The sequence below is a fragment of the Emys orbicularis genome, chromosome 10 (assembly GCF_028017835.1).
Source record: "Emys orbicularis isolate rEmyOrb1 chromosome 10, rEmyOrb1.hap1, whole genome shotgun sequence".
NCBI classification, from domain to species: Eukaryota; Metazoa; Chordata; order Testudines; family Emydidae; genus Emys; species Emys orbicularis.
The window spans coordinates 91,162,765-91,176,597 of NC_088692.1; the positions used below are offsets into that span (position 1 = coordinate 91,162,765).

The 13,833-nt window shown below is 43.7% G+C and overlaps 1 protein-coding gene across 1 annotated transcript in view; it reads left to right on the forward strand.

Moving 5' to 3' along the window:
* IQGAP1 (IQ motif containing GTPase activating protein 1) overlaps positions 1–13,833 on the forward strand; it is a 178,739-nt gene that overhangs the window by 100,884 nt on the left and 64,022 nt on the right. Inside the window, exons 16-23 of the mRNA XM_065412617.1 lie at positions 170–260; positions 3,574–3,741; positions 4,132–4,274; positions 4,785–4,955; positions 9,629–9,712; positions 10,283–10,354; positions 10,443–10,512; positions 10,971–11,179. Of these exons, the coding sequence (XP_065268689.1) occupies positions 170–260; positions 3,574–3,741; positions 4,132–4,274; positions 4,785–4,955; positions 9,629–9,712; positions 10,283–10,354; positions 10,443–10,512; positions 10,971–11,179 (1,008 nt within the window). The remainder of the gene's footprint in view (positions 1–169; positions 261–3,573; positions 3,742–4,131; positions 4,275–4,784; positions 4,956–9,628; positions 9,713–10,282; positions 10,355–10,442; positions 10,513–10,970; positions 11,180–13,833) is intronic.

Genomic DNA, 13,833 nt, shown 5'->3' on the forward strand with positions numbered 1-13,833 from the left:
AATTCTTGTGCTGTAGTCAAATACAGAGTATCTGGAGAGGAATGTGGCTTTTTTCCCTCTGTGGCTGAAACTTAATGTTTGAACACTTGCTAGGTGCGCAGTTTACATCACAAAGCACAATTATCTTAGATGCACAGCTGGAGATGAGCTTTTTTCCATTTTTCTTTAGGACACTCAGGATGAGACAGCTGTACTGTGGCTGGATGAAATTCAGGATGGAATTCATCGATCCAACAGGGACACAGAGGAGGCACAGAAATGTAAGTTTCATATGAAGTGTTTCTATTAATCTTCATCATCAGGCATCCTCAGACTTTCTAGAAGATGGTTCAGACATAGAACTTTCACTGTGTATATGTGAGAGAGAATGTGGAGTGCTCTCTTTCAGGTGGAGTCCATGTGCATAAGGCAATATGCAAGGTGAGGCCAGACTGTTAACTTATTTTAATGATGTTATTTTTCCACATTATTATGTCACCTTCTGAATACATCCAAGCATCCAGTTTGGTATTTTTTTACCACTGCAGCACATTGGGCAAGTGTCTTCACCAAACTGCACACAATAATGCCTACATCATTTTCCTGAGGTTGCATCCAATTCGTTACTCATCTGTGTATTTGTGCATGCACGCACAATTTAAATGATTTCATCCAGTTCATATTACATTGTATTTGTCTATGGTAAATATAATCTGCCATTGTTTTGCCCCGTCACTCAGTTTTATTAGATGCTTCTGGAGTTCCTCAAATTTGCACTGATTTTTACTAACCTAAATAATTTTGTACATCAGCATTTTTCACCCATGCTATTCACCACAGCTTTCAGATACCCTAAAAAAATCATGAACAGTAGGCCTAGCACTGGTCTCAAGTTGCAGTGGGGGAGGTTTAGATTGGATATTAGGAAAAACTTTTTTACTAGAAGGGTGGTGAAGCTCTGGAATGAGTTACCTAGGGAGGTGGTGGAATCTCCTTCCTTACAGGTTTTTAAGGTCAGGCTTGACAAAGCCCTGGCTGGGATGATTTAGTTGGGAATTGGTCCTGCTTTGAGCAGGGGGTTGGACTAGATGACTTCCTGAGGTCCCTTCCAACCCTGATATTCTATGATTCTATGGTTCATGGGCACCTCACTATTAACTTCCTTTCTGTCTCTAGAAACCATGGTTGATTCCTGCTCTTTGCTTCCTAACTCAGCTCTTTTTTTCAGTTCCTGACAGAATTTTTCCTCTTTCCTTGTGGTTTTAAGTTTCTTTGATGGCCTGTTGTTATAGACTTTATCAAAAGCCTTTTGAAATTCTTTTCACCAGTTTCCTTTATTTGCCATTTTAATTCTCTGAAATAAGTGGGAGCCCTGCTAACTTCTGTACCTTTAAATTTTCAAGATTTTTTTCTTGCATTTTATGTATTATGATTTTTTTATAGTCTCGCATTCTCTGTAACATTTATCATGTGAACCCACTAGCGTCTTTTGTATTGAAGACGAAGGCAAAGTAGCTGAGCGTTTTATTTTCTCCAGGCTCCTGCCCTTCCCTCCCCCGCTTTTAGTAGTCATCTTACATTTTTCTTGATATTCTTTTTTAACCCCTGTCATGTTTTATAAAATATATTCTTATTCTTGTCTACTTTAATTTCTAATATTCTAGTATCACAATAATGACATTAAATGATTCCAAAAATACATGATCACCACACTTAACCACATACTTGAAGCAAGAACTCTGAAGTGGGGAACTCTGAAAGCGCAAAGTTCTATGCCATTGGCTCTAGGATGGAACATGGTGCATCTCTGCTACAGTGACTCAACAGCTCTCTTCCTTTGTGCTTCTAACCATCCTTCATGGTGTGTAGTGCTTTAAACACAGGCCTACACTTTCCTTTGTCTCAAAGGTGAACATGCACTTACATTTTGTGCATTTCCGCTTCTTCATTTCCTTTTATGTCTTATAGATGTTCAGAAAAGCAGCATCTTCAAATAGTGACCTAGCCAACACCAAGTTTAAGGATGTATTATGGACACATCCTAAATTCCTTCAAATATGGTAATGGATTTGCATGCTAATCCATTGTCTTGCTAATGTTCTTTGATGTCCATATTTGCCCATAGACCTTTCTCTGCAAATTCCATGTGAAAAGGTCCCCAGAATTTTATCTAGAATGGATTAAAAGCCATTAAGTTAACTTGACCTTTTGTTCCCATGGGTACCAACAGAAATCAACACGGACAAGTGCAGAGTCCTGCACTTAGGACGGAAGAATCCCATGCACTATTAGACTAGGGACCGAATGGCTAGGAAGCAGTTCTGCAGAAAAGGACCTAGGGGTTACAGTGGACGAGAAGCTGGATATGAGTCAACAGTGTGCCCTTGTTGCCAAGAAGGCTAACGGCATTTTGGGCTGTATAAGTAAGGGCATTGCCAGCAGATCGAGGGACGTGATCATTCCCCTCTATTCGACATTGGTGAGGCCTCATCTGGAGTACTGGGCCCCACACTACAAGAAGGATGTGGAAAAATTGGAAAGAGTCCAGCGGAGGGCAACAAAAATGATCAGGGGGCTGGAGCACATGACTTATGAGGAGAGGCTGAGGGAACTGGGATTGTTTAGTCTGCAGAAGAGAAGAATGAGGGGGGGATTTGATAGCTGCTTTCAACTACCTGAAAGGGGTTCCAAAGAGGATGGATCTAGACTGTTCTCAGTGGTACCTGATGACAGAACAAGGAGTAATAGTCTCAAGTTGCAGTTGGGGAGGTTTAGGTTGGATATTAGGAAAAACTTTTTCACTAGGAGGGTGGTGAAGCACTGGAATGGGTTACCTAGGGAGGTGGTGGAATCTCCTTCCTTAGAGGTTTTTAAGGTCAGGCTTGACAAAGCCCTGGCTGGGATGATTTAGTTGGGGATTGGTCCTGCTTTGAGCAGGGGGTTGGACTAGATGACCTCCTGAGGTCCCTTCCAACCCTGATATTCTATGATTCGAATAGGTTGTGCTGCCTCCATGAAAACATGTCTAAATGGACAGTGTGTCAGGGCAGCTATTTGAAGGTCATGTCAAGGAACATCCAGTCTGAGGAGAGATGGTTTCTGCTGCCAACTTCCAATCAGTTTCTGTCAAACTGTAGATCTGTAGGGTATCTACAAGGAATCCTCTATACACCTTTTACAAAGCATTGCTGCTTGAACTTGGCCTGTTTTGGGCAAGGACTGATTTATGTGGGGCTTTCTGTACATTAAATATTGACCCATCCTCCTCAGTCTTCACTTGCAATCTCATCCCCAGTGGTATTACCCACAGATTGTGACCTCTCCTGGTGAACTGAGAGAGAGAAAGCTAGGATGCTGGGTGAAGTAGTGATTGCTCCAAGTGGAAAGGGCAGGGTGGAGTGGAAGTAAAACATCTGACAATGGTGATATGCTCTGTTGAAGACACTTGAGTCCTAAAGATGTGCACCTAATGTCCCTTTTCTCCCACCCCCAGAGAAACATTCAAAGTTGCTTTTCTATTAATCTGTTCTGTTTGGTGTGGACCATTGAGCCCCTGCATGCCAAGGTAACCCGCTGTTTTGTGTATTATCTAAGTTTCATTAGGAATTCTGGCCATTAATGAAGCAGTGGTCCATGGCGATGTGGGCCAGACCCTCAGTGCCCTGCGCTCGCCTGATGTTGGACTGTATGGAGTCACTCCAGAGTGTGATGAGACATACCAGCGTGACCTGGCAGAAGCCAAGAGAGAAAAAATGGCAGCAGGTGAACTGTGGGGGTTGTACAACTGAATTTTAAATGGTAAACTGGCAAGGAGAAAATAGATGAATCTGTGATGGTGGAATGGAAAGCAGAGGCCAGGGAAGAAATTTGTCTGGAAAGGAGTCTAGGGTTGTGCGGAGGGGATGGGGGACTTCTTTTTAACATTTAGAAAATATACTTTTACTTAAATGTTTAGTAGAATGTTCTCTACTTCAGGAGCATGTTATGGTAGGTTGCTCAGTAAGGTCTTGGGGGAATGTGACGTCTGCTTTTCTAGCTGCAGTGAACAGATAGTTGAAAGTAGTTGTACTGATGATTGCTTAATGAATGTTATCTGTGTGCTGGGAGGCTGTGCTTCCCCTTCAGTTCTTGTACTTCAATTTCTGCTCATAGGGGACAATGGCAGTGAGTGGGTGAAGCACTGGGTGAAAGGAGGCTATTATTATTACCATAACCTGCAAACCAGAGAGGGACGTTGGGATGAACCCTCAGGATTTGTGCAGAATAATACCCAGCTCTCCCGGGAGGAGATACAGGTAGTAGAATAACATGTACTCATTGTCTCCCTGAAAAGAGCAAATTCTTTGTAGTTGCTCACCTGAGTAATTCTCCCCAGTATTATCCTAAGAGTTAAAGCTTAAATCCAAATAGAATTATTGGCTAAAAGATAATGCTGTTTAAAAATAACTAAAACAAATACTTTGCTGCTACATCTTCCTCTCATTTGTGCCTTTTTGGGTGTGCCTCCATGCCCTTTTGGTGTTGCCATTATGCTATACACATGCTTTGCACCCTTTCTACTGGGGGCTAGCAGATTTTTATAGATGATGTATTTCACCTTGGCTCCGTGTATCAAGAAATTCCTTCTCTCACCAGAAAGTATATAGAGGAGCCACTTCAATAAATTCACCATAACTTTGAGCTCAGGATCATGATCCCAATGTATGTTGAAGGATAATTTAGGATATTTTGTGCATGATATAGCAAGTTAATTTACCATCTTGATTTTTGTCTCCACTGCCTCTTCCTCCATAACACTAATTCAGAGCTCTATCTCTGGAGTCACTGCTGCATACAACAGAGAACAGCTCTGGCTTGCTAATGAGAACCTGATTACCAGGCTGCAGGCTTGCTGCCGTGGGTACCTTGTTCGCCAGGAATTCAACTCCAGAATGAATTTCTTGAAGAAGCAAGTCCCTGCAATCACTTGTATTCAGGTAGTGAAGTCCTATGTCTCTGTCTATGGATGACTTCTTCTGTGTCCATACTACGTATACTGTGATACTATTATTATTTGTGAATTATAGTAGTGCCTAGAAACCAAAGTCTCATTGTGCTGGGTGTTACATACGGTACAAACATCTAATAGAAAGACAGCCCCTGCCCTGAAGAGTTTATGTTGCTTATCCCTTTTCATGTGAAATTAGCAAATTCCTCCTCAGGCAGAACTGCAGGGAGAGGAATGTATCAGAGAAGACCTTCTAGTGGTTTATTGTTTGGTCAGCCATTGATGTTTGTTTTGGGGACAGGAGTATGCCAGGTGCTCTGTGTTGAAGAATTTATCTCATGAACTGCTCAGTAATGTACACTGGGGCTGCATTATATCTGAAGTATATTAGAGCTGTTGAATCAGCTCCATCTCTTATGGGCCTTCTGTCCCTTCAGTGGGGATGCACTCTGACACAATTGTATCCTGGGACCTGCTTTCTATCTCTGAAGGAATGTGCTTGTTCCATTTTTTATTAGCTTATTTCAAGCTGGTGATATCTGGAAAGTGACTTTCTTAGGCTTGGTCTACACTTACCCCCCAATTCGAACTAAGGTACGCAACTTCAGCTACGTGAATAACGTAGCTGAAGTTCGAAGTACCTTAGTTCGAACTTACCTCGGTCCACACGCGGCAGGCAGGCTCCCCTGTCGACGCCGCGGTTCCCCCGTCGACGCCGCGGTACTCCTCTCGTCTAGCTGGAGTACCGCAGTCAACGGCGATCACTTCCTGGTTCGACTTATCGCGTCCAGACAAGATGCGATAAGTCGAACCCAGAACTTCGATTCCCAGCCGCCGAACTAGCGGCTGGGTGTAGACATACCCTTAGAAGTTGTGAGTGGAAAGTGGGGGAACTGCACCAGAAATAAAGGGAAGGTTTGTGAATACTGGGTGGCAGCATCAGACCTACCAGCGTAGGGATAGCAGAAAGTCTGAGTGAGTAAATTGTACGCATACATTTTATAAAATCCCAATGTGGACCTGATTGTCTCATGAAGACAACCCCCGTCATTGGAAAAGGGGAAGGAGTTGAGGGCAGGGAAGGTAGCCTGATTGGCAGGAGAAGAAGGCGGAGGAAGTCTTAGGGTATGTCTATACTAAAAAATAAAGTCAACCTATATTAGGTTAACTTCAGTGTTGATAAATTCAAAGTAATGTACATTGGAAAACATAATCCCAACCATACATATAAAATGATGGGGTCTAAATTAGCTGTTACCACTCAAGAAAGAGATCTTGGAGTCTTTGTGGATAGTTCTCTGAAAACATCCACTCAATGTGCAGCAGCGGTCAAAAAAGCAAATAGAATGTTGGGAATCATTAAGAACAGGATAGGTAATAAGACAGAAAATATCATATTGCCTCTATATAAATCCATGGTACACCCACATCTTGAATACTCTGTGCAGATGTGGTCGCCCCATCTCAAAAAAGATTGGAATTGGTTCAGAAAAGGGCAACAAAAATGATTAGGGGTATGGAACAGGTGCCATATGAGGAGAGATTAATAAGACTGGGACTTTTCAGCTTGGAAAAGAGATGACTCGGGGGGGCGGGATATGAGAGAGGTCTATAAAATCATGACTGGTGTGGAGAAAGTAAATAAGGAAGTAACAGAGGGTCCTGTGGCACCTTTGAGACTAACAGAAGTATTGGGAGCATAAGCTTTCGTGGGTAAGAACCTCACTTCTTCAGATGCAAGAAGTGAGGTTCTTACCCATGAAAGCTTATGCTCCCAATACTTCTGTTAGTCTCAAAGGTGCCACAGGACCCTCTGTTGCTTTTTACAGATTCAGACTAACACGGCTACCCCTCTGACACTAAATAAGGAGGTGTTATTTAATCCTTCTCATAATACAAGAACTAGGGGTCACCACATTAAATTAATAGGCAGCAGGTTGAAAACAAAAGGAAGTATTTTTTCCACAACGCAGAGTCAACCTGTGGAATTCCTTGCCAGAGGATGTTGTGAAGACCAAGACTATAACAGGGTTCAAAAAAGAACTAGATAAGTTCATGGAGGATAGGTCCATCAATGACTATTAGTCAGGATGGATAGGGATGGTGTCCCTAGCCTCTGTTTGCCAGAAGCTGGTATTGGGCGACGGGATGGCTCACTTGGTGATTACCTGTTCTGTTCATTCCCTCTGGAGCACCTGGCATTGGCCACTGTCGGAAGACAGGATACTGAGCTAGATGGACCTTTGGTCTGACCCAGTATGGCCGTTCTTATGACTTACAGCCACCGCAGTAATTACTGTGGTGGTGCATGTCCACACTACCCTCCTTGGGTTGGTTGTGCGCATCCTCACTAGGAGTGCTTCTACCGACCTAAGAGGGGCAGTGTTGGGGAGCTGAGAGACTAGCAGCTCCCTGCCTGGAATGTGGCTGCCCCATAGTCTTCCTGGCTCCCAGCAGGCTGCTCCTCCTCCCTTGCCTCCCTGTTCCCCGCCAGGAGCAGGAAAGAAGCCGCCCGGGGCTTCTTGCCCCTGGAGAGCGGGGTCTAGCTGCCCCAGCTTCTTGCCCCTCCCACTCTCTGCTGGGAGAGGGGCAGCCACCATGGAGCCATGAAATTGACAAGACAGCCAATGTTCCCAACCCCGGGAGGGCCACCCAGACTTCTCGCTCTGGCTGCCAGCCAGGAGCAGGGTCCATTCTTGCCCTGGCTCCCAGCTGGGTGCTCAGTCCAGTCACCTGGGCTTCTCGTCCCAGCTCCCAGCTGCGAGACGGATCCATTCTTGCCCCAGTTGGGAGCAGGGTCCAGCTGCCAAACGCTCTTGAAATTGACAAGAGATCTAACAGCTGATGTAAGTAGCAGTGTGTATATAGACACTTTATTGCCCTAACTACACTGACATAAGCCCTAGCCTCTCATGGAGGTAGAGTTATTATGTTGGGGTAGTAGGCTACATACATCGTCAGGACAAGGCTGTAGTGTACACACTGACATAAATAGGTCGATTTAAGCTGCCTTACGTCGATCTATCTGTGTAGTGTAGATCAGGCCTTAGAAACTGGCTTCACCTACCTTGGTAGCTGGCCAAAACTGGAGACTGAGTAAGGGGATTGGGGAAGCAGAGAGCAGACACAAAAGCAGGAGATCTGCGAAAAACTGGGAACTAGGGAAGACTGGTCAGGACTCTTATATGGAGTGTCCTTTCTCCTATTACCTTTTGTAATCCTTCAGTCTGTGAAGCTGATACAACTTGCCCTCTTGTACTGCTGGATCCTTCTTGGGCTGGAACCACCAGGGAGGAATGTAGAATGAGTTGGTATCTCTTAGGCCAGGAATCGGTGAGATCAGTAGCTTCATAACAGAGCGGGAATATTTGGTTAGGAGGGAGTGGGCATGAGAGTCACCCGCAGGATTGATGGGGGGATCATGTTGCTTCTCTTCGTGGTCAGGTTGTTCAAGGAGCTAGGGGGTCAGAAGAGGGAAGAAGCGACATTTGGCATGAGGGTTGGACACGTTTTGCAGGAGGAGAGTGAATAATGTTTCCGTTGTATAATATGTGACTGTTCTGTACTTTGATGAGTAGTTTATCTCCACAACACGTATATATACTTCAAACTGAATACAATTTCATCCTTTCACAGAGAACATAGCAATTGGATACCTCCAAGCTTTTCATAGAATCATAGAATATCAGGGTTGGAAGGGACCTCAGGAGGTCATCTAGTCCAACCCCCTGCTCAAAGCAGGACTAATTCCCAACTAAATCATCCCAGCCAGGGCTTTGAAGGAGACTCCACCACCTCCCTAGGTAACGCATTCCAGTGCTTCACCACCCTCCTAGTGAAAAAGTTTTTCCTAATATCCAACCTAGACCTCCCCCACACTCCCTTCCCCAGAGCCTGCAGAGAAGTGTCTTTTCCCAAAAGTTAACAAATTTGGATTTCTCTCTCAAAGCACTGCATTTCTTCCATGTGACCCCTTATATGTGGAACACCTTCCCTAAATCTATGTGGACAGCCACTTCTTTCAGAGTAGCAGCCGTGTTAGTCTGTATCCGCAAAAAGAACAGGAGTACTTGTGGCACCTTAGAGACTAATAAATTTGTTAGTCTCTAAGGTGCCACAAGCCACTTCTTTGTGATCCAGCTCCCTTCTTAAGGCACATACCTATCACCTTGTCCGTGGTAAACTCCGTAATGAAGACTATTGGGCAAGGGTTAGGATATGTCTACGCTGCAATTAAAAACCTGTGGCTGGATTGTGCTAGCTGACTTGGGCTCACAGGGCTCGGGCTGAGGGGCTGTTTAATTGCAATGTAGATGTTTGGGCTCAGGCTGGACCCTCTGAGGTGGGAGGGTCCCAAAGCTCAACCTGCAGCCTGAGCCCGAATGTCTACACTGCAGTTAAAGAGCCCTTCAGCCTGAGCCCTATGAGCCTGAGTACGCTGGCACAGGCCAGCTGCGGATGTCTAACTGCATTGTAGATGTACCCATAGTGCATCTAACATTTTTCATACATATTTTTAAAAAAACCCAAATTATGAATCCTCAATTTTACACTTGGACAAAGGCAAACTTGGGAAGATGAATAGCATGGGAGTGTTAAGAATGGTAATGCCTTGCAAAGTAAATTTGTGTATGTGTGCGTGTGTGCATTGTCTGGTTTCAGTCTCAGTGGCGTGGCTACAAGCAGCGAAAGGAATACCAAGATCGCTTGGAGTACCTGCGAGCACACAAGGACCAAGTAGTGAAGGTACAGTTTCCTTTGAAGTGTGTCTACTCATAGTCATAGAAATTAGAGATCGAAAAGAACTTTTAGGTCATATAGTCTATCCTCAGGAGCCAGGGCAGAATCATACAGTATCATGGATTATGTACTGTTTCTAGTTCTTTGTCCAGTGTAGTTTTAAAAATCAACAGGGCTTCTTCTTCTTTTCCCGATAGAAAATTCCATTGCCTCACTGATCCCATGGTCAGAAAGTTTTTTCTAATGTTCATTCTAAATCCTTCTCTAACTTTACCCCATTCTCCTAATTATACCCCCTCCTTGTGTATGATCCTAAATAATCCCTCTCCCTTCCTGGCATTGATATCCTTCAAATATTTATAGAATGTTAGGATTTGCTTCTCTCCTTCCTCATCTGTAATTTAGCCAAAATTTACATATTTAGCATCAATTCCTCTAGCTCTGTGATAATTTTTGTTGCATTTCTTTAAATTCCTGCTAATTCCTCAATGTCTTTGTGGCAATAAGGTTGTTGTGGGACCCTGTAATGGAGGAAAGAGTTTATCTCTATCTGAGTGTCTCATTACTACTTCACAGATTCAGTCAATGACCAGGATGTATCAAGCCAGAAAGCGGTACAGAGATCGTCTGCAGTATTTCAGAGACCATGTAAGAGTCTCTCTGCTACACTAGTTTTAATATATATTTTCTGTATTACACTGTGAATGAAATGATGTGGGATTTTTTTTCCTCCTAGATAAATGACATTGTAAAAATCCAGGCTTTTATTCGTGCAAATAAAGCACGAGATGACTACAAAACTCTCAGTAAGTATTGCCAAGGGAATGAGGCTTATATACCTGAAGAGTCAGTATTTCCATGGCACACTGCTAATGTAGTCTGTATCACTGCAGACCATTTAGAAGAGTAGTAGTATGGGAGGGATTTGGGGTGGTATTGGTAGGGGAGAGTGTAAGGTTGGGGAACACTGTGGGTGAGAAATTTTGAATCCAGACATCACTGTAGCTACTGATGGGTAGAACTACAACTTCTCAATTAACCTGCATCACAAATTGGCCTACATTTGATATTTGTGTGACTCTTTCATTTGTTGCTGGTTATGCTCACGTTTTGTCCAAAAATAAGTAATTCCAAATCTTGCTAGAAGCTGTTTATATTGTGTGGTGCTAAATTTGTCAGGTGATAAACGGATACTTCATATGCTGTTAAAATGTGTATTCATTGATTTCTCTTGCTCTTTGCCTGATACTTCATTTCCTTTTAGTCAGTGCTGAAGACCCACCTATGGCTGTGGTCCGGAAATTTGTCCACTTACTGGATCAGAGTGACCAAGATTTTCAGGAAGAGCTTGACCTAATGAAGCTGCGTGAGGAGGTTGTGACCCTAATCCGATCCAATCAGCAACTGGAAAATGACCTCAATCTGATGGACATCAAAATTGGACTGCTTGTGAAAAACAAAATCACATTGCAGGTATGAACCACACTAATAGGGAAAGCCAAAGTACAGAGTCAGGCATATAGACCAGATAATGGAGAGAACCAGCCCCCCCAGCTCTTACCTGTTCTAGACAGCTCTACTAATTGAACAGTCAGTTCCACTGTGGGGAAGGAAGTGCATGTGAAACAGAGGGCCTCTGTGCGATAATCAAGGCAAGTGGAAGTTGATGGGGATTCAGAAGGACAAGTGGGTGGTTGTAGCACAGCTGAAAGAAGGAAAGGAAAGAAAAGAAATGCTTCAGAGATAGCCAAGCAAGAAGAAAGAGATGATGTGGGGGGCCTTCTGAGGTGGCTGCCTGAGAGAGAGGTTTGTTATAGAAGATGGTGATTGTTCAAAAAAAAAATATTACTGCTGTGTCCCTTTGATGCCATAGTCTCTTAAATAATAATTAATGTGCCCAGCACAGTATAGAACAGAGACATAGTCACTGCCCCAGTAGTATACAGTCTAAATCAGGCAAAATCACATTGCACTGTGGATCAGATACATGATAAGCCAAGGGAAGGTTGTACTGTAAATTGTGGCAAGTATCCTAGGAGGTTTGTTGTTGAAATGTTTCACAGAGAGGATAGAATTGTCTAGAGACAACTGAGTGACTAGAACTCCTGAATTCTAATCTGGTTCTGGTTTGCTGAGGGGTTTGAGCATTGGCCTGCTAAACCCATGGTTGTGAGTTCAATCCTTGAAGGGGCCATTTAGGGAACTGGGGTAAAAATCTGTCTGGGGATTGGTCCTGCTTTCAGCAGGGGGTTGGACTAGATGACCTCCTGAGGTCCCTTCCAACCCTGATATTCTATGATTCTGATTCTCTGTGCCTCAGTGTCCTCATCTCTAAAATGGTTATAAGAGTCATACATACATACATGCATTACACAAGTAAGAATGTTAGGGAATTCAGCCCCTTAACTCCGGCAAGTAAGCAAAATACTTTTATTTTAATTTTAAAAATGCACACCTCTACTATCTTGGGCACATTCACAGGTATTGTAAAAGCAGCAGCAGCTGGACCCAATGTCTACATGTGATAACTCCTACTCAGTCCCACCATCTTTCCCTCTACCCCCACACAGAGGTCTCCCACCATCCCCATCATCATCCTCATTATGGCAAATCCCAAAGAGACATGACCTTTCAAATAGAACACCACCTGCATCAATCTCTGGCAAGATGCTTAAAGTGGTCTGGTTGTATACTCAGTTTGTCCAGCACTGCAATCTTACTGTGCCACCGAAGCTTTTGACACTCACATGATGGCTAGTCACATAGTGACATTCTTTGATACAGATGCTTAAGAATTCATTGGTCTTCCATTCTAATAATATGTCTGTATCAAGAAGGCTGCCAAAACTGAACCAGAGCTGACTGGAGATGGTTACTAGGTTCAGTTTTTAATAGCCTTGTTTATGAGATGTGACATGGGTCAGCTGATGAAGACGACGAGAATGACAAATGTCAATCTGGGATTCTTCAGCTTTCCTTAGCACCCATATGTCACTTCCATACAATAGAGTGAGTATGACTGTGCTTTTATAGATCCACAGCTTTGTAGCAAGCTTGATGTTACAACATCGTCATCGATTCATAGACTTTAAGGTCAGAAGGGACCATCATGATCATCTAGTCTGACCTCCTGCACGTTGCAGACCACAGAACCTCGCCCACCCACTCCTGAAATACACCCTAACCTCTGGCTGAGTTACTGAAATCCTCGAAACATGGTTTAAAGACTTCAAGTTACAGAGAATCCACCATTTACTCTAGTTTAAACCTGCAAGTGACCTGTGCCCCATGATGCACAAGAAGGCGAACCTCCTCCCCCCCCCCCCATGGATCTCTGCCAATCTGACCCCGGGGGAAATTTACTTTTCGACCCCAAATATGACCCTGAGCATTTCGGCAAGACCCACCAGCAAGAAACCTGGGAAAGAATTCTCTGTTGTAACTCAGAGCCCTCCCCATCTAATGTCCCATCACCAGCTGTTGGGGATATTTTGCTACTAACAGTCGCAGATTGGCTACATGCCATTGTAGGCAGTCTCATCATACTGTCCCTCCATAAACTTACCAAGCTCAGGAGACTGCTGAATGACCTGACACATGGCAGCAGCTGCTGTTATACAAGCTCCTAAATCTTTCCAGCACTATCTGTGATGCTGCCCAAATATTTAACAGCTGACACTCCGTGTCAGTGGCTCCTTGGGACAGGTTAATACTGAGCTGGTGGTTGCTTTGATGGTAAGGGCTAGGGACTTAGTTTTGTCTGAATTAATAACCAGACCAATGCACGCTGCACTAACAGTTGCCTCCTCAAGCTTATCTATCAACTAGTTCATGCCGATATTGAACAGTGGTGACAGAACAAAGCCTTGATGAACTCCCATCGAGATAGGAAACCATGCCATATATCTGCCATTGACTCTAACACAGCTTTCCATTCCATTATAGAGCTCTTCTATCCCTGTCTTCCAGGGACGTTGAGTCACCTCATTAGATTCCATAGACTTGTTCAATGCACTTGAATAAAAGGTCTGGTGAAGTCTATAACAAGTGCTGTGCATGGCATATTAAATTCAACCATCTACTGAAAAAGCTGTCTCAAGATAAAGACCTGGTTGATAGTAGAATGA